Source organism: Camelus bactrianus, chromosome 6 (assembly GCF_048773025.1).
Source record: "Camelus bactrianus isolate YW-2024 breed Bactrian camel chromosome 6, ASM4877302v1, whole genome shotgun sequence".
In the NCBI taxonomy this organism is placed as follows: Eukaryota; Metazoa; Chordata; class Mammalia; order Artiodactyla; family Camelidae; genus Camelus; species Camelus bactrianus.
This window is the reverse complement of record NC_133544.1, coordinates 63,930,500-63,949,761: the sequence shown is the minus strand read 5'-3', so window position 1 is coordinate 63,949,761 and position 19,262 is coordinate 63,930,500. Positions and strand designations below refer to the sequence as shown.

General features: G+C 39.2%; 1 long non-coding RNA gene and 1 gene segment (V, D, J or C); both read left to right on the top strand.

Moving 5' to 3' along the window:
• The first annotated feature begins 638 nt into the window (after positions 1-638).
• LOC141577936 (uncharacterized) lies at positions 639-2,741 on the top strand. Its single transcript, XR_012507591.1, has 3 exons — positions 639-884; positions 1,368-1,531; positions 2,604-2,741. It is a non-coding gene; the product is annotated as an uncharacterized LOC141577936 (long non-coding RNA).
• Positions 2,742-15,419: 12,678 nt separating this feature from the next.
• LOC105068830 (T cell receptor delta variable 1-like) lies at positions 15,420-17,149 on the top strand. The segment is given in 2 exon segments: positions 15,420-15,556; positions 15,761-17,149. Coding segments are annotated over 2 exon segments (516 nt in total).
• Positions 17,150-19,262: the final 2,113 nt, after the last annotated feature.

The window sequence follows — 19,262 nt, the reverse complement described above, 5'->3', positions numbered from 1 at the left end:
TTCTGAGTTTTGCTCTGAGTGTGTGTGTTGGTGAAATGACATCTATTCTCAAAGAGCAGCACTGTATCCCAGAGAACAGCGTATCGGGAACTAGGTGTGGAGTCTAGTAGAATTAACATTTAATCCTTATATGTCCTTGGGCAAATATTTTAACCTGAAAAAAGGACTTGATTCGCCTTCTAATAGGTGAGGACAACGCCGAGTCTAAAAGCTGTGCTGCTGAATTATCAGTGGCCAATAACACAGATTCTTGAATCACACTAATGGGACAGATTCCAAGCTGTCACTTACGGTGGCCTTGGATACATAACATCCTTCCTCCTTTCTTCAGTTTCCTCATTTATAAAATGAGGATGATTAACTTTGAAGGACTAAATAATGCTACTTAATTAATAATATTAAAAGAACCTTAAAATCCAGACTCCTGAAAATACTACTTTTAATCAGGTTAAAATGCTAAGAAATTCAAGCCTAGATCAGAGCAGGAAGGAGATGGGGCAGAAAAGCCTGAGACTTTATTTGTTTCTATTGTTGGCCTCCAGGGGGCGATGTTGCATAAACTGGAAATACCCCCCCCGAATGAAAGTTCTGCTTCCCTCCTAGGAGCCCCTTAAGTCACAGATCACCCAGGTGCACATTCTGAACAGGCTCAACACCCGGATTAGTCAAGGTTAAGGAAGCACCTCCTCCTAATAGTCTCTAGAACTTGCCTAAACAGGGATCTCTTGGATCTCAGATTTTCCCAGTTAAAAGAATTCCTCACAGTCTGGCACATTACTTTCTGCTCTTCATGGGGGAGCTTCCAGAGAACAGCTCTCCGCTTCCTCCCTGCATAGCCATGTTCTCAAGGACCCTCCTGCTGCTTGGAATGCCCTTCACAGTGAGTAAGTAACGTTGTACTACATGCTCCTGCCTTTGCAGAAGGAACATCGTTCAGCCTGGAACACTGTCTTGTTCTAAGTAGGTCTGTCTTGGTCTCACTCAGCATTGACGTTGCAGGAGGAACTGGAGCCCAGTCAGTGGCCCAGCCTGATGGTCACATCACTGTCTCTGAAGGAGCCCCCCTGGGGCTGAGGTGCAGCTATTCCTACAGTGCAGCTCCTTATCTCTCCTGGTACATCCGGACAATGTTGTATAAAGGGAAAAGGCTTTCTCCCCGCAGCAGTGCCCAGTAACAGGCGTTGTAAGTTAATCACAGTGTCATGCCAAAGTTTCAAGTGGGATCTTGGCGTTGGTGGTTCTGAGTGACCCACCTAGGGCACCTGTCTCCTCTTTTCTCCCTTTTGAATCAGTTTTTCATCCCACTGTGTCCAATAAAAATTACTGATTCCTAATCATCTTTATTTTTCTACACTATTCCTCCCAAGGCTTTTAGTGAACATTTGCCACATCCTTCAACTGTCCATCAGATCTTCACTGTCTGCAGATCACTTCATTTTCTACTTCAATGAAAGTACACAGGGCCTCCTTTCCCATCCTTTTTGGCTTCAAGTCCAACTATGGAGAATTATTATCATTTACAGAGTCTGAGGTAAGAGCTCAAATGAGAGTTATTTTCATATGTTTTCGAAACCACTTATTTTTCTTTTAAAATAAACTACTATATCTAAAAAGGAAAATACAAAAAAAAAGATTTTAAAATGTAAAAGAAACAGGTGTTAAAATGCATATACAACTGAATTTGTACATTTAATTTTAAATGACAGAGTTTTAAGAGAAATAAAACTATTTACAGTTCTAGTTTCAATGTCTATCTTGTGGCTACAGTAAATAATATCACTCATTATGGAGGTTCAGACTAGAATAAAGATATACAGTTAAAAGTAATACTGTGTAATACTGCAAAGTGCTCTAGGCAGCATCAGCAACTGCTGTGAATACTGTGCTGAGTTGTGAGCATCCTTCAGAACCACAGATGAGAATGTAAGAGACGTGAAATCATGGATCCTCAGCACTCCTGGGAAACACTTTCCTTACGCAAGAATCTACTACATCCATGCCATCTGAGAAGAAGGATCAGGCTAGATAACTACTTTTGTTTTTTCTTTCCGAAAATTACCACCCCCTCCCTCAAATTCCAAATTAGAGTCTGTCTTCTGCGAAATGTTCTCAGAAAAAACGTCCCTCAGTCATAAAATAATGACCCCTCTTGTTCCCACTTTCCCTCCAGCCCTTGTCACTCGTCTGAGCGCAGCTGAGGCAGGAGGGTGGGGCTTCCTGTCACAAAGTGTGGGCTTGAGCAGGATTTGTTGGGTGAGCTGATTGGTTTCAGGGGCTGGAATGTTTCCAGAACCAATCATGAGACTCACCATCTGATGAGTTAAGTATCTTACAGTGGAAACCTCCCAGAAAGAAGGTGAGGCGTCATGAAGAGGCTGGTGGGCGCTGTGCTGGGGCTTTTGTTTGCCCAAGTTTGCTGTGAGTTGGGGCTGCCCTGCAGGGAATCTGCAGGATTGAGCAGCTGCAGTGTTGTTGAGGGGGGAGGGATGGGAGCTGACAAGTCTTGCAGACTTTCTAGACTTCTCATCATCCCCGGGGGCACTTTCAGGGTTTTGTAGGAGTTAGTTACCCTTGCCTGTGACTGTTTCTCTGTTTCTCATCAGGTGTGACAGGGGAGGATGTGGAGCAGAGTCCTCCAGTCCTGATTCTCCAGGAGGGAGCCACCTCCACGCTGTGGTGCAAGTTTTCCAGCTCTGTGACCAGTGTGCACTGGTATCATCAGAACCCTGGGGGCCGCCTCATCCACCTGTTTTACGTTGCTTCAGGGACAAAGCATGATGGAAGATTCAGTGCCACGACAGTCGCTAAAGAACGCCGCAGCTCCTTGAACATTTCCTCTTCCCAGACCACAGACTCGGCGACTTACTTCTGTGCTGTGAGCACAGTGCTCCCCGGGCACCTGCAGCCTGAACACCAACCCTCAGCGGGCTCAGCCCCCTCCAGCCACAGTCTCACCGTGAGGCCGCCACCTGCATCTGCAGGGCTTATCAGTCCTCACCTACATCAGTGTAGTTTTAATCACAGACACGTTTTCACCCTACCGATTTGGGACTTTGGTGTTTATCTTCCTTCTCAATCTGCATTTCCTTCCGCACTAAAAACGTCTAACTTGGTACTAGCAGAGTAGCTGATAAGAGGACAGAATTCAGAATTAAAACACATCTTTACCACAGTATGCTGGACTCCAAGATGGTGAAATGTGAAAGGGATTAAAAGAAACGTCACTCCAATAAAGATATCATCCAGCTTAGCCGGGTGTCTCAAGAACGTTCAGGTCCACCTCAGTGCGTCCCAACAGGCGATTGTGAGTACATCCTACCAGTGCTGCAAAGCCAACAGACCAAACTCAAGGTTCAATATGAACTTGATCACTTAAAACAAATTTATTTCTTGTATTTCTACATGCAAAATGTCTGAAATCAATTTCACTGTCTACAATCAAGTTCTTGGCAGGCTTGGCTCCTTCTGGAGGCTCTGGAGGAGATTTCAGTTCCTTGTCTTTTCCAGCTACTGGAGGCCACCTGGATTCCTCGGCTCATGACCCTTTCTTGAATCTCTCCAACCTCTTGCGTCCACCACCACAGCTCCTTCCTCTTCTGCAATCAAATATCCTTCTGCTTCTGTCTCACAAGGTGTAAAAAGTAAATCAACAGAAATCACAATTACATAGACTTGGGAGACAGTGGGAGCACTCATGCACCGTGAGGAGAGCAGAGGTCAAAGGGCAGAAGAAGGACTTGTCTTCTCTCCTGGCAAAGACTCAGCCAATGAGAAGCCGTGGACCCTCTGTTTACTACAGCCCTCCCCACTTCTCCTCTCTGTAAACACATTCTCCTTCCCTCGCCATGTGGGGACTTGGATGTGGTTACAGACCTTGAACTGCAATTCTCTTCTGATCTAGAATAAAACCATCTTTGCTGGAGAAATTTCTGGCAGTCTATTTGTTTCTGGTAAATAGAGGATATTTATGATTATATTTAGGGTCTACCCTGATAATCCAGGAAAATTCATATCAAGAACTTTAAGTTAATCACATATCCAAAGTCCCTTTTGCCACATAAAGTCACATTTTCATTTTATGTAGTTAAAAATTTTATTGAAGTATAACTGACTGGCTATGTTATATTAGTTTCAGTTCCACAACATAGTAATTTGATACTTTATCAATTACGTACCAAAGTTTTTATAAAATATTGAGTATATTCTCTTACATAACATACTTATAACCTATTGATTTTACCCCTGAAAGTTTGTGCCTCTTAAACTTCTTTCCCTCTTTCACCTGTACTCCTTTCCCCTCCAGTCACCACAAATTTGTTCCCATATCTGTTGTCTTTTGGTTTTGTTAAATTTATACATATGTTTTGCTTTTTACGTTTCACATATAAGTGAAAACATACAATATTTGTGTTACCCTGCCTGACTTACTGTGCTAAGTATAATACCCTCCAGATCTGTATCGTCTATAACCATATTGTCCCAAATGGCAAGACATCTTTGTTTTTTAATTCTTTGTGTGTGTACGTGTGTGTGTGAGTGTGTGTGTTCTCTATCTAATCATATGAATGAATACAGAGTTTGCTTCCATATCTTGGTTATTGGAAATAATGCTGCTGCGAACATTATGGTAAATATATATTTTCGATTAATGGTTTTGTATTCTGCTGACAAATACCCAGAGTGAAATTGCTGGATCATATGGCAGTCCTAATGTTACTTTTTTGAAGAATCTTCATGCTCATTTTCATCGTAGCTGCACCAGTTTACTTTCCCACCGAGGGTTCCCTCTTCTCCACATCCTCCACAATGCTTGTTATTTCTTTTTTATGTGTTTGTTTGATGACAGCATTCTGACAGATGTCAGGTGATACCTCATTGTGGTTTTGATTTCCATCTTCCTGATGTTTAAAGATGTTTAGTATTTTTTCATACTTCTGTTGGCCATCGTATGTCTTCTTTGTTAAAAAATGTGTATTTTAGGTATTCTCTCACTTTTTAAATCAGATTATTTGTGCTTTTGATATTGAGAGTATAAGTTCTTTATATACTTTGGACATTAACCCCTTATTGACAAATCACTTGCAAATTTCTTCTTTCATTCACTACGTTACCTCTTCTTGGTATTGATGATTTCCTTCACTATGCAAAAAAATTTAGTTTGATTAGGTCCCATTTTCTTATTCTGGGTCCTTTTTGTCCTTGCCTGAGGAAACAGATGTAAAATATATTGCAGTGATGAATGTCATAGAGCATACTGTCTATATTTTGTTTTAGGAGTTTTATAATTTCAGGTCTTACACTTAAGTCTTTTATCCATTTTGAGTTCGTTTTCATACGTGTTGTAAGAAAATGTTCTACTTTCATTCTTTAACTATTAGCTGTCCAGTTTGCCCAACACCACTTATAGAAGAGTGCACTTTTCCCTGTAACTTATTTTTGTTTCCTTTCTGATAGGTTGATTGATCGTATGTGCATGGATTTAATTCTGGGCTCTCCAGTCTGTTTCATTGAATAATATGTCTGTGTTTGTGCCAGTACCAGAGAGCTTAGATGATTCCTTTGTAGTATATTTTAATGTCAGGGAATATCCACATTGCTCTTTTATCTCCAAATCGCTTTGGCTATTTGCGGTCTTTGGGCTTCCATACAAATTTTAGTAATATTTGTTCTATTCAATGAAAACTGTCATGAGTATTTTGATAAGGATTTGTTGAATCTGTGGATTTCTTTTGTTAGGATGGATATCTTGACAATAGTAATCCTTCCTACTCATAAACATGGAATGCTTTTCTACTTATTTTTATTGTCTTCAATTTCCTTATCAATGTCTTATTCTTTTCAGGGTAAAGATCTTTCACCTTCTTGGTTAAATTTATTCCTGGAATTTACTCTTTTTCATTTAGTTGAAGATTGTGTTTTTTTCTTCAGTTATCTTTCTGATAGTTATTATTAGTGTGTACAAATGAAACTTTTTCTGTATATTCATTGTGTACTCTGCAACTTTACTGAATTTATTTATTAGTCCTAAAAGTGTTTTGTTGGTGTCTTCATAATTTTCTACATTGAACATCAGGCCATCTGCAAACAGTGGCAGCTTTATTTCTTTCTCTCCAATTTGGATGTTTTTTATTTCTTTGTTCTGTTTGATTGCTGTGGCTAAAATATTAAATAGTATGTTAAGTAGAAGTGAAGAGAGTGGGCATCCTTGTTTTGTTTCTGATCTTAGAGAAAAAGTTTCAGTTTTTGAATCATTGAGTGTAAGATTAGCTGTGGATTAGTCATACATGGCCTTTATTGTTTAAGGTATGTTCCCTCTATACCAAGTTTATTGAGAATTTTAAAATAAATAGATGATGAATTTTATCAAATGAATTTTCTCCATCCATTGAGATAATCATGTAACTTTATCCTTCATTCTGTTAATGTGTATCACAGTGATTGATTTGTGGATATTGATCCTACCTTGCACATCTGGAAAAATCCTACTTACTCATAATGTGTATGTATTGTTGAATTCAGTTTCCCAATATTTGCTGAGGGTTTTTGCATCTCTGAGTTTTGGGAATATTGACCTGTATTTTTCTTTTTTTGTAGTATCATTGTCTGGTTTGTGTATCAAAATACTGCTGGCCTTATTGAAAAAGTTTGGGAGTACTCAGTATTCTTCAGTTTTCTGGAAAAATTTGAGCAGGATGGGGACTAACTTTTCCTTAAATGTTTGGAGAATTCCCCTGTGAAGCCATATCGTTCTCTACATCAAGAATCAACAAAATATGACCCATGACCAAATCTATTCAGCCACCTATTCTTGTAAGAAAAGTTTTATTGGAGCATAGCAGCGCTCATTTATTCATGTATTATCAGTGGCTTCTTTCATGCCACAGTGGCAGACATCAGTAGCTGCAACAGAGACTGAGTGGCCTGCAAAGCCAAAAGTATTTACTATTCTACCCATTATGGAAAAAGATTGTAAACCCCTGTTCTGCATCATTAGTCATCAGGGAAATTCAAATTGCTACCGCGGTGAGACCACTATACACCATTACGTTGGCTAAGAGTAATAAAACAACAATATGAAGTGTTGACAAAGAGTTAGAAAAAGTAGTTTGATTTAGAATCTACTTAGTGTTCTCTTTAGTGAGACGGGCTCTCCTTGATCTGATGTTGCTATTATGGGAGGAAAGACAGCCCCGTGCAGTGATTCAGCTTGAGGACTAATTCCTGTCTTTAAAGGGACCATAGGGCAAGTGAGGTCCTTCCATGAATATATGCGAAGCCCTGTTTTCTCCTGGTAGGTCTAGCATCCCAACCAAGGCTTCCAGATCCCCCTGAGACACACCTCAGTTAGAAGAAACAAAGGTTTCACAGGGGGAAACCTCATCAAGGGCAAAATCTCCCTCTATCTGGAGAAATCACTGCCCTAAGAAGAACACTCAGCCATTCATATCAGTGCTCCGATTGATGCATGGTTGATAACCATCAACTTTTAAGAAACCTTATACAATTGTACAGTGTAACTTCTCTACAGGGCCACAAAGGGGCAGTGGTGCTTCAGAAAAGATTAACATTTGTCCCACATCTACATATTCTCCAAGAAGCCACAAATTAGCCTTTAAAAATCTAATGACTTTTTAATCTCCTATTAGCTTCAGTTTTAATCTATCTATTATGTATATTTCTATGCGGATAAGTATGTATGTGTGTATGTATGTATGTATGCATGCATATATCCATCTAACTGAGTAGTATGTGTATGTTCTAGTCTACTAGTTTCAAACCTATGACTTTGGAAATCAACACTTCTTTGAATAATACAGGTTGTTCTTCAAGATCAGGACCATATTAGCTTCTCGAATACAAATTTATAATGTTTCCACCCAGACACAGCCCAGTCTCCAACCACTGAGTTAATCTGTGCCTAGAATTCCCTCACCCCATTTTTAAAAAGGGAAAACTGCTGGTGGTGTAAGTATCACTCCAAGCATCCATCCATTGGAGCCATTGTCTCTCTGGGCCAGAACTAGAGCTCATTACTGGTTTGTTTGTTTTATTTTATTTTTTTTTTGTCACATCATATAGATACACATTTCTCTTCAGTAGCTTTTATGTGATTGCACTTAAATATTGGGAATAGGTTGGCTGAAGACTGGGATTATGTCTCCTTCAGGAAAAAGACCCAAGTATTGCTCATGTACTAGGCACTTATGAGCACTCAGTAAACATATATCAAAGAGATGTAGTAATGAATAAATAAATCAAAAGGAAACATATCAAAAGTTTAACAATTAAGAATTCCCTTGGAGTGCTGGAGTCAAATGCGATTAGTCTGAGGAATGGAACTCTTATCATTGTCTCCTGTTGGACTGAAATGATGCTTTTCTTTGACTGGATTTGAAATGACATCAAATACAGACACAACAAAATTCTCTCCATATTTCAGAAAAAGCGTGCTCTTTACTTCTTTTAACTTCTATTATTGATAATGCAGAGCAACACTATGTTTAGGGATGCTTTGGAATTTATCCTTAATTTCTGTCTTTACATCCTGCTGTGTTAGCATCAAAAACCAAATTGATTTTTTGTATTTTTTTATTCTATCTATGAGGATAAAGGGTAGAGAAAATATTAAATGTTTGTTCAAACCCATGATAAGAACTACCAAAAAATGTCACATTATTGAATGGTCTTGGCCAGATCTTCTAAAGTCTAAAGAATTTTTCTAGCCTTTCTTATCTGTTTGGAGATTGAAACTCCTGCAGATCAGATAATGCCAGTACTTCTGAATTTATTTTCCCCACATATATTCTTAGAAATATTTCACTAGGCTGAATTATATTTTAGAAGAAATACAAATAAATTGACATTGATTTTATTATCTTCTGTCATTTCCTAGGGTCATGTGAAATGTGGATACATCTCAAAGATCATATTAAAATTTAAGTTCCATGAGGGCAAAAGGGCTATGTATTCTGTCTATTCTGATCCATGACTTTAGCTTGTAATGGTATATTATGTCCCTTGTGTGTCCTCATTAGACTTTAATTATTTTTTGTAATAAAAAAGAAATGCCACTCTACGTACTAATCCTGGGACCTCATGGGAGTCCCTGTCTTCCCTATTGTAAAATCATATCATCCCTACTGACACATCAAGGTGCCCTTGGACATTATATTTAATGTTCTAGGAAGTGTGAGGAGAGGAAGAACAGGGTAGAGGGAGATAGTTTGAAACTGATCATTTTTCATGTGTAGATAGTAGATTTCTCATTTTCAGTTAGAGTAATTTTCAGCAATTCTAAGGGCAAAAAGGGGAAGTACTTGCTTTGCAGAAATAGCTTTCAGTGAAAGTCCTTGTGAGAGGGTGGGGCCTCTTGAAAGCATTACAGCAGCTGTGAGCTTACAGTCAGCTTCCTCGCGGGCTGCGAAGACCAGCTGTCACTGAGCTTTTGTGCCAGGAACAATGGACAGGATTCTGGGAGCATCGTTTTTAATTCTGTGGCTTCAACCAGGCTGTGAGTAATGGAGGAGAAACCCTAGGATAAGTTTAATTTGGGGGAATGAAAGATTGGGATACAGACAGAGTCATGCTGGTAGAAATTTATAGGATGAGATAAAAATTTGCAGATCTAATGAATTTTTCTTCTTAATCAGGGGTGAGTGGACAACAGGATGGAAAAAGTGACCAACAGCAGGTGAAACAGAGCCCTCAACCCCTGGAAGTCCACGAAGGAGCAATTTCAATTCTGAACTGTACTTATGAGAACAGTCTATTTAACTATTTCTCATGGTACCGGCAGTACCCTGGTCAAGGCCCTGAATTCTTGATAGGCAAAAGTTCAGGTGGGAATAAAAAGGAAGATGGAAGATTCACAGTTTCCTCCAATGGAAATGCCAAACACTTCTCATTGCACATCAAGGACTCCCAGCCCGGAGACGCAGCCACCTACTTCTGTGCAGCAAGTGCACGGTGCTCTCCAGGCACCTGCAGCCTGTACCCAAACCTGCAGCTGGGGCCCCATGAAACCCTGCTATGTAGACAAACTGTTCACAAACATACACACACATAATCCATTTGGTCATAAATAAGTCTTAATGCATAAAAAATCTGAATTTATACAGAATTTATTCTTTGACTAAAACTGAATTGATACAGTAAATCAACTGCAAATAGATGTCACCAGAAATTCCCAAATATTTGGAAATTATGCACTAAGCTTTAACTAGCAGGTTAAAGAAGCAATTAGAAACACTATCAGAAAATACTCAGAAAAAAAATCTAGTGGGAACACATATATAAAAGTAAGAGTGAGAAGCAGGTAAAATAGTACATTGATGAAAATTTATCTTTTAAATGTTTATATCACTAAAGAAGAAAGGTTGAAAAACTATTATCTAGGCCTTAAATAACAGAAGATAGAAAAATAGAATGAATTAAACACAACATCAGCTAACAGAAGGAAATAATTTTTGTAAGTGAAATTATGAAATATAAGCAAACAATAGAAATATTCATAAAATACAAAGTTAATTTTCTTAATATGATTAATCAAATTGATAGATTTCTAGATAGAATTAAGAAAGGAACAAGGAGAAAAATGCAAATTATAAATATAATGAATGAAATAGAAAAATGTACTGCATAGTCAACATTAAAAGGATAGTAAAAGAATATCATTATCAAGTTTATGCCACCAGATGTAGACCCACATGTGTGGGGAAGCCTGATATCTTTGACAATGTTGAAAAGACAGTTCAATGGAGGAAGGGTAGCTGGATGAGCAAGTGATGTTGGGACCACTGGATGTTCAAGGCAAATAATTCAACCTTTGCCTAAACCTCACACCTTACACAAAGTTAGAGGACAGTCCCAAAATGGATCATACAAACAAGTATAAAATGTGAAACTATAAAGCTTCTAGAAGGAAAAACAGGAGAAAAATAAGAGAAAAATCTTCATGACTTAGGGAAAAGGCAAGAAGATTTTTGATATGACACCAAAAGTATAATCTATAAAAAAGACTTCAATTTCATCAACATGAACAATGTTTGCTCTGTGAAAGGCATTATTAAGAGAAGAAAAATGCAAACCACAGACTGACAGGAAATATTTGCCGAATATATTTTTCTCAACAGTCTAGTGTTCAAAATACAATGAACTCCCTAAACTCAACAGGAAGAAAACAAACAATCCAATCAAAAAGTGGATAAAAACTCACACAGACACTTTACCAAAGAGGCGATGTGGTAGGTAAAAAAGCATATACAGAAGCACATGAACAGATGTTCAACATCATTAGCCATGAGGGAAATGCAACTTAAGGCCACAATGAGATACCATCCCACATCTATCAGAATGCCTAACATAAGAATACTGACAGTATCAAGTTTTGGCACGAATGCAGAGAAACTGAATCACTCATACATTGTTGGTGAGTGAGTGGTCCAGTCATTCTGGAAAACAATGCAGCGGTTTCACATAAAGCTAAACATTCACTTACCTTATGACCCAGCAATCCACACTCCTGGGTATTTATGCTTAAGAAATGAAAACCTTCTGTTCACAGTGAAATCTGTACATAAATATTCGTGGTGGCTCTGTTTGTGATGGCCAAAACCTGGAAACCACCCAAATGTTCTTCATTGGGTGAATGGTTAAATAGGATCCATCGAATCACATATTATTTATAGATCTTCCACAATTCCCATGGAGTTAGGTCCCAATAAACCATCATAAGTTGAAAATAGTGTAATACGTTAAAAATGCATTTCATAATCTAACCTACCAAGCATCGTAGCTTAGCCTAGCTTACCTTAAATGTGCTTAACATTTATATTAGCCTACAGCTACAGGGGAAAATCATCTAACACATAGTCTATTTTACACTAAAGGGTAGAGAATCTCATAATTTACTGAGTACTGTATTGAAAGTGAAGAACAGAATGGTTGTGTGGGTACAGAATGCTTCTAAGTGTTTTCGTTGTTTTATCCCATGGTGAGGGGAGCTCAGCTTGCACAGCTTCACCAGACAATATCACATGCCATGTTACTAGCCTGGAAAAGATGAAAATTCAAAATTCCAAGTGTGGCTTCTACAGAATGCATGTGGCTTTCTCACCACTGTACAGTCAAAACTACTAAGTTGAATCATCATAATTTGGAGACAGTCTGTAGTGACTAAAAGGAACAGACGGTTGATACATGCAATAAACTGGATGTACCTCAAGGGTGTTAATCTAAGTGGAAAAAAAAAGTCAACCCCCAAATGGTGCAGGGTGTATGATTACACTTACTGGCTTATTATGGTCCCACACATGATGTATGATTTTATTTATACCACATTCTCAAAAGGACAAAATATAAAGATGCAAAAAATATCGGTTGCCGGGAGTTATCAGGGGATGCTCAGGTGTGGAGCGTGTGTAAAGTGAATTTCTTTAGGGTGATGAAACTGTTCTGCATCTTGATTTTAGTGGTAGTAATAAGAACCTATACATGTGATAAAATTTCATAGAGCTATGCATCAAAAAAGTGCATATAAAAATGAGTTATTCAGAGCAAGACCTGTATTTTAATAATATTTCATCAATATCACTGTCCTGGTTTTGATCAATGTACTATGGTTATGTAAAATATTATCATTGGAGAAAGCTGTGTGAAATGTAGAGAGAACTCCACAATACATTGGCAACTTGTATGTGAGTCTAAAACTATTTCAAAATAAAAGTAAGCATGTGATGCAACTGTAAGATTGCTGGTGGGATTGTAAACTGGGCAACAACTCTGGTGGTTTCTCACAGAGCTAAACATACATCTACCACAACCCAACGACTCCACTTCTAGGCATTTACAGAAGGGAATGAAAATATGTCCCCAAAAGACTCGTAAAGAATATTGATAATGGAGTAGAGTATACATCTGATTAAAGTACTCTTCATTGGACTGAAATACAGAAGATTAAAATAGGACGCAGTACCTAGACTGGAATGCTTGTTCAGTATCAGAGAACAGCCATTATCAAGGATGGAACAGGCAGAGACAAAAGGGAAGATCTGGGAACCTCAGTAGTGATTCCGTGCCTTCGTATGCTATGTGAGCTGTGGGAGGGGTTATTAAGAAACTGAGGGGAGTCTGAGGACAAGCAACCATAGAACTACTCAATTATGCTCACTGGGATTTCTTTACAGGGTGGGAAAACAAAAATAAAATGTTTGAAATTGGATAATTTGAAATAAACAACTTCAGTAGATGAAATTTAAGGACAAAATGGAAAAGAATCTTCATTCCTTCAATGTCGAGAAGGGGAAATATTTTTATCTTGGAAAACATTTATACTGGTAATAGTTTTTTTTTTTTTAATATTTTCACAGATTAACAGCATTTGGGGAGAGGTTTTCTCCTAATGACAACTATAATAAGAATTGTGGAATTGTACCAAATGATACACAAGCACTCTTAACAAGATGGCCAAGTATTTGGATTTGGAGGACCCATGGGTTCTTGCTTCCTAGAATTCCTAATAAATTAAGCGTAAAGTTATATCATAAATGAATATGATTTTCTGCTGTTACTGTTTGGTTTTCCAATACACAAGTGGAGAGATTACAAAAGTCAGCAGCCTATTTTGCTATTATTTGTCTGAGCAGTGTTTGCTGTTGTAAAGTTACCAGATCCCATGGTTTGGTGGGTAAGAAGGAAGGAAAGGAGCTGAGGGCTCCTTGTTTGTCTTTTGTAGGGAAGCCGGGAATGGGTGCACATATTTCACCTTAGAATCGAACTCAGAGGCAAGACAACAATCAGAATATGAAAATGTGTTTGCAATCACAGCAAGATTCATAATGAATTTATTTCTGAGAGGGCCCTCAATTTTATTGCAGATTAATTTATGAAATTTTGTAATTACTTAAAGTAATAAATCTCCTTCCCATACAGCTTTCAATATGAAGCTCTAGCTTGCTGTTTAACAGATATAATCATTTATCATTAAATTATAAGGAAAAGCAGAACAATGTTGTCTAGAGGCTGAAGCCCCCAACCTGGTGTCACAACACATTGAGAGTTGATCCAGCTAAAAACTACATTTCAGAGGCAGCTGCTGCATTGCAGCTGAGGACTTACTGTCAGAAACCCAGAGCAGGGCCACTCCAACAAAGGGGAAATCCTGCCATCAGGCTGTCCCCAGCCTGCCCTGGAATTCATGGTCTTCCCTGCATAGTTACAGATAATTGTAAACCAGTGCATCAGCTCACTGTCAGCACTCAGTGGTGAAATGGGAGAAAGGAGGAAATGTCTCAACTAAATATACACTCCTCTCCCTGCGTCACTCATTAATTAGTTATTTTGACCTTAAAATCAAAGGACTGGCTGTTTTAGAGGCATTGTCTGTGATTTTTTTTCTAGTTGTCTATTTGCCTTTGGTCCTTTTCTATTAATCCATCCATTAAAGCAATGACACCACATGGAAGACTGACAGCGACATTCCACATGACATGTAACAGTATACACAAGTGCAGTCACCAGCTCGGTGGTGTTGACACACACTGTGTCTGCAGACTGTAGACACCACATTCTGTGGGAGTGTGTTATAGCACTGGGTCACAGAAAGACCCAACGTAATTCTTCATTTTATTTTGCAAAGACAATAATAACCAGACACTGACAGGTGAGACTGAGCACATTGGCCCAATGGGATAGAAAATGTGACGTCAGGACAATTCAAGGACTCATGATCTAATAAGCACACTTCTACTTGTGGAGGCAACTGGACTGAGTATCCTGATCCTGACTAAAGTCTAATAAATAAGATTCAATGTTAGATTTCCAAAGAAACAGTGTTTTATTCCTGCTATAATTTCATAAAAACATAAACTGAATAGAACCTGAAAGTCATAAGGACTGATTTATCATTTCATATTTAAGTACTTTTGTTTACTGCGAAACCTGAGTAGGGCTCTAAAAGCAGATTTAGAAAAAAGAGCGAGAGAGAGACATTAATTATTTTGCATAGGATGCCTTTCACCAAGAAGGGGGAGGTCTGTGAGTTTTGCAAAAGAGTCATCAGGTTTTGGATGGGGAATTTTATTTATAGGCTAAATGAATGACCAGGAAGTAGACTACAAGAAGGGCTCATAGCCTATTCTAATCTGTTTTAAATGGGCTGGCAAAATTATTCTGCTGTGTGATTACCAATGTATGTCAACTTGTTTAATCTGCAGTTCCCCTCAGCTCGAACCTTTAAAACCAACTGCTTTTCCCATGCCCCTTTCCAGGTACTGCCGAACTGAATGACCAGGGAAAGACCAGTAGACAAACAAGGTTTGTGGTGAGCCACGTTATTCCCAGCTGTGTGCACAGACCACGTGGTCTATGAACAGAACACACCCTCCTTCCTGTTTGGGGGAGTCACATCAGAACCCAGGTACTATGTATATGTGTTGACAGGGACTCAAAAACACAGAACTGTCAGCTCAGGCAGAACTTAACACATCTGTGCAGCGGAGCCCATGCCTCATGCCGCTCTCCAGCCTTCTCGGTGTCTTCCTGGCCCTCATCTTCTCTGGTAGGGATGGTTCCAAACATGGGTGGGAATGTTCAGGGTGAAAGGATTGCACGTGGTTCCTCACAGGGACTTGGGGAGGAAAGGAAGATTGGAGAAAAGCAAACATCATTATTTCAATTTGGCTTTTCTTTGAGACCTAAATTAGTCTCATTCCTACATTATTCTACTCACTACTTCAGCTCTGTGTTTTGATTTTTCCCACAGGATCAGCAGTGGCCCAGACAGTTACTCAAGACCAGCCAGCCGTATCCTCTCACGTGGGGGAGACAGTCACCCTGAACTGTCGGTATGAAACAAGTGATAGCATATACTATATTTTTTGGTACAAGCAGCCTCCCAGTGGAGAGATGACTTTCCTTATTCATCAGGGTTCATCTAGCGGGAATGCAAATAGAGGCCGCTACTCTGTAAACTTCCGGAAAGCAGAAAAAGCCCTCAGCCTCACCATCTCAAACTTACAGCTGGAGGATTCTGCAAAGTACTTCTGTGCTTTCGATGGAAGCACAGTGCTTGAAGTAATAGGACAAGCTGAACAAAAACCCCAGAGCGCAATAAGAGAGAGCTCCCTGCTGCAGGAGCCAAGCCGAGATGCACACCTGCAGCCCCCAGACAAGACATGGCAGCCCTGTGGGTGTGTGGTCTGTGGTCCGGATCAGAAGACTGAATTCTAAATAAAAGCTCCTTTTTATGTCATTTGGAAACAGGTGTCCACTGGAACATTGTACTAATACATTCTCAGTCTTTAATTTTTGACATTAAAACAATCCTGCAGAATAAAGTTGACTAAAATTGAAAACTTTCCTCATAGAAATTTAAATTGATGGTTTCACTTAAAGAGACATCACAAAGCTGGGTCCCGTTCCCTGGGAACATCAGGAAAATCACTTCCTTATTCCTTTCCTCTTAGGCCATGAGTCAGTTAGGGCACAATCAGAGAAGCAGAACCACATAGAATGAAGGTTTAGCTATAAGAATAAGAACTCAGGCAATTGCTGGATGCTGTGGAAGAGTCTACATAAAGCTATTATCTTTGCATCTTGTGTTGAGCCTGAATTCACTGTTAAGTTAACTGGGGTGACATTTGTGAAGGAAAGTTGGATGGGGACAAACGCATGGACAAGCTGTGACTTGTAAGGACGCACGAGGACCAGTGCAGACAAGGGGAACACTAAAGCTGTCTGTCTCTCACCTCCTTCCGTCTCACAGCACTGGGTGTCCTTCAGGAGCAGTGGGTGTCATTTGCCATCATGCTACACGTACACTTGGTCCAAGACAAAGAGAAGATGAGGAGGAGATGTGGTGGGAGATGGACGAATTGTGAGTCAACAGCAAGATGGGCTAACCCACCAGCAGCAACATGTGTGAGCTACCACAGTGCCTGGAGCCCTGCACCAGCCAGCAAGACATGAAAAAAATGGCTGCCTCATGACAAGTATCTTCTAAATCTTGCACAAGTCTCTTTCATAGCCAATCCTAACCCAGGAAAATACAGGGAAGCAAATTCTGGGAGATACATTTACAGATAGTCACTTAGGGACAGTACAAAATTACTCCATTACCCTCCTTGTCAACAAGGCATCATTCTGTACCACTTTTAACCCAATTACTCTTAAATAAAGAGGATGAAAAAACCTTGCTGCCAGCTAATATGATGCAATTATTCATCATTCAACCTAAAACATGCTAATTCTCTCTTGCAAGGAGTAAGCCAACTTCATTTGTCTATTTTGGGGTGATGTTCTTTGCTCTTCTAGCTGGGTCACACTCTCCCATTGAATCCTGTTCCTTAACTCCTGAGATATAATGAGATATAAGATTGGCATATATTAGCACATCTTATGTTATTATATTTATGCAAGAAGGACATGGGAGGTAAGAGTGGTTAATGCGTTCATAAATATATTCATATCAAAATGAAAAAGAAATTTTCATAACTGTCATCATTCTTGTTTCTGGAAATGGCCATGTGATTGCAGCTGGTATTTAGAACTAACTACCTCTTCCATTACCCAATGTGAAACCTTTTTCTCAGAGCAAGCACCTCTCCCTACTGCTTTACTTGACTTTCTAGAAAATAAACTCCATGTTCAGGAGAAATGTCATGTGGAAAGCCATGAAAATGAATCAGGATTTCTGCAGGTCCACCACTGTGGTTTTGGCAGAAGTTTGCAAGACACTGAAAGCAAATACAAGGGTCTATATAACTGAAAATAATCTTGCCAGGACTCAGGGAAAATTGATACATTGTATTCTGGGAAACATCAGTAAGAATGACACCTGACTTCACATCAGAACAACAGACATCACCAAGGGAAATCATTTTTAAAGCATTTAAAGAAAACATAAAAGTTTGAAGCTAACTTCTTATAAAAGTACACTTTTAAATTGTCTGTTAAAAATCTCTGCTAAGAGATTGGAAAGTCAATGCATAGACTGGTAAACTATATTTGCAATACATATTTTGGAAAAAGAACTCAAATGCAGAATGCATTAAAAACTCCTATAAATCAATAAGAAAAGAAAACAGTTAATGAAAATGGTAAAATCTTGGATATCCAATGCAGAAATATGATATTCAATAGCCAATAAATATACAAAAAAACCCTTATTATTATTATTCCTTAGGAAAATGAAAATAAAATCTCAAGGAGCATTTCATCTGTGTCCTTTCAGCACCTTGAGTGTATTCATGTAGCTAGAAGAATATAATCCCAAGAGGAGAGGGAAAATTAACGTGTGTCCCCAGGAAAATAAGTGATTAAGCAAATTTCCGAGAAGCTTCCATCACTGAACTGATAGGGAGAAAAGAGCAAACAGCAACAGATCGTAGATCTGGAAATTGAAGGAATGGCAGGTTTTATTAGGAAAAAACAAAGTTTGTATTTATTGATTTACTATATGTCAGACACTGTAGTATGCATTACAGATTCACTACCTAACATAAATATCACAAAGTATATGAGACATGGTTTATTGTTACCTTTTTATAATCTGTGGGAAATGAGAAACAGCTTTCTTAACTGTGAAAATGATCTCTATCTTTCACTGTCAGCCAGAATGTAACATCTTACTGGGCTCCTAGAGTGTAAGACTTGGATATGGAAAAGCACTTCATCCCAGAATAGGGCAGTTGGGAAGTGTTAGGGATGGTGACATTACTGGTTTAAACTGGAACCTAAAGGGAACTAGGAAAGACGGTGCCAATCCTGGGTACCAATTGCCCCAGAAACAATAGATGAGGAAATCATCCACTACCCAGTTGACAGCGCTGAAGGCTTTAGCAAGATTCTCACATGGCGGTGTGCTGGGGAGAGAAGGGGCTGCAGGGAAGGATGAGCTATTATTCCTTAAACTCTCCACCCATGTTTACTTATGAAGACCTGTGCTTATTGCCTTTGCCCTTACTCCTGCAACGCTACCCCCTCAAACATCCACATGCTGTACCTCTGCCTGCCTTTATGTCTTTGCTCAGATGTGACCCCATTATCTCAATCTTTCTATTTTCCTTCCTTGAGAATCAGGCTCTAGCACACTCGCTGTATGAAAGCTGAAACACTGCCACCTGGTGTCCTGCCGAACTATTTTGTGAGGCTCCCGCTGGCCTCCCTGCTGCCCTCCAGTGCCCCTGGAGAAGATGGTGGGGAAGCCTGGTCAAACCAGCCACTGCTGAGCCAAAGTCCGAAACTTCCCCGTGCAGAAACCATGA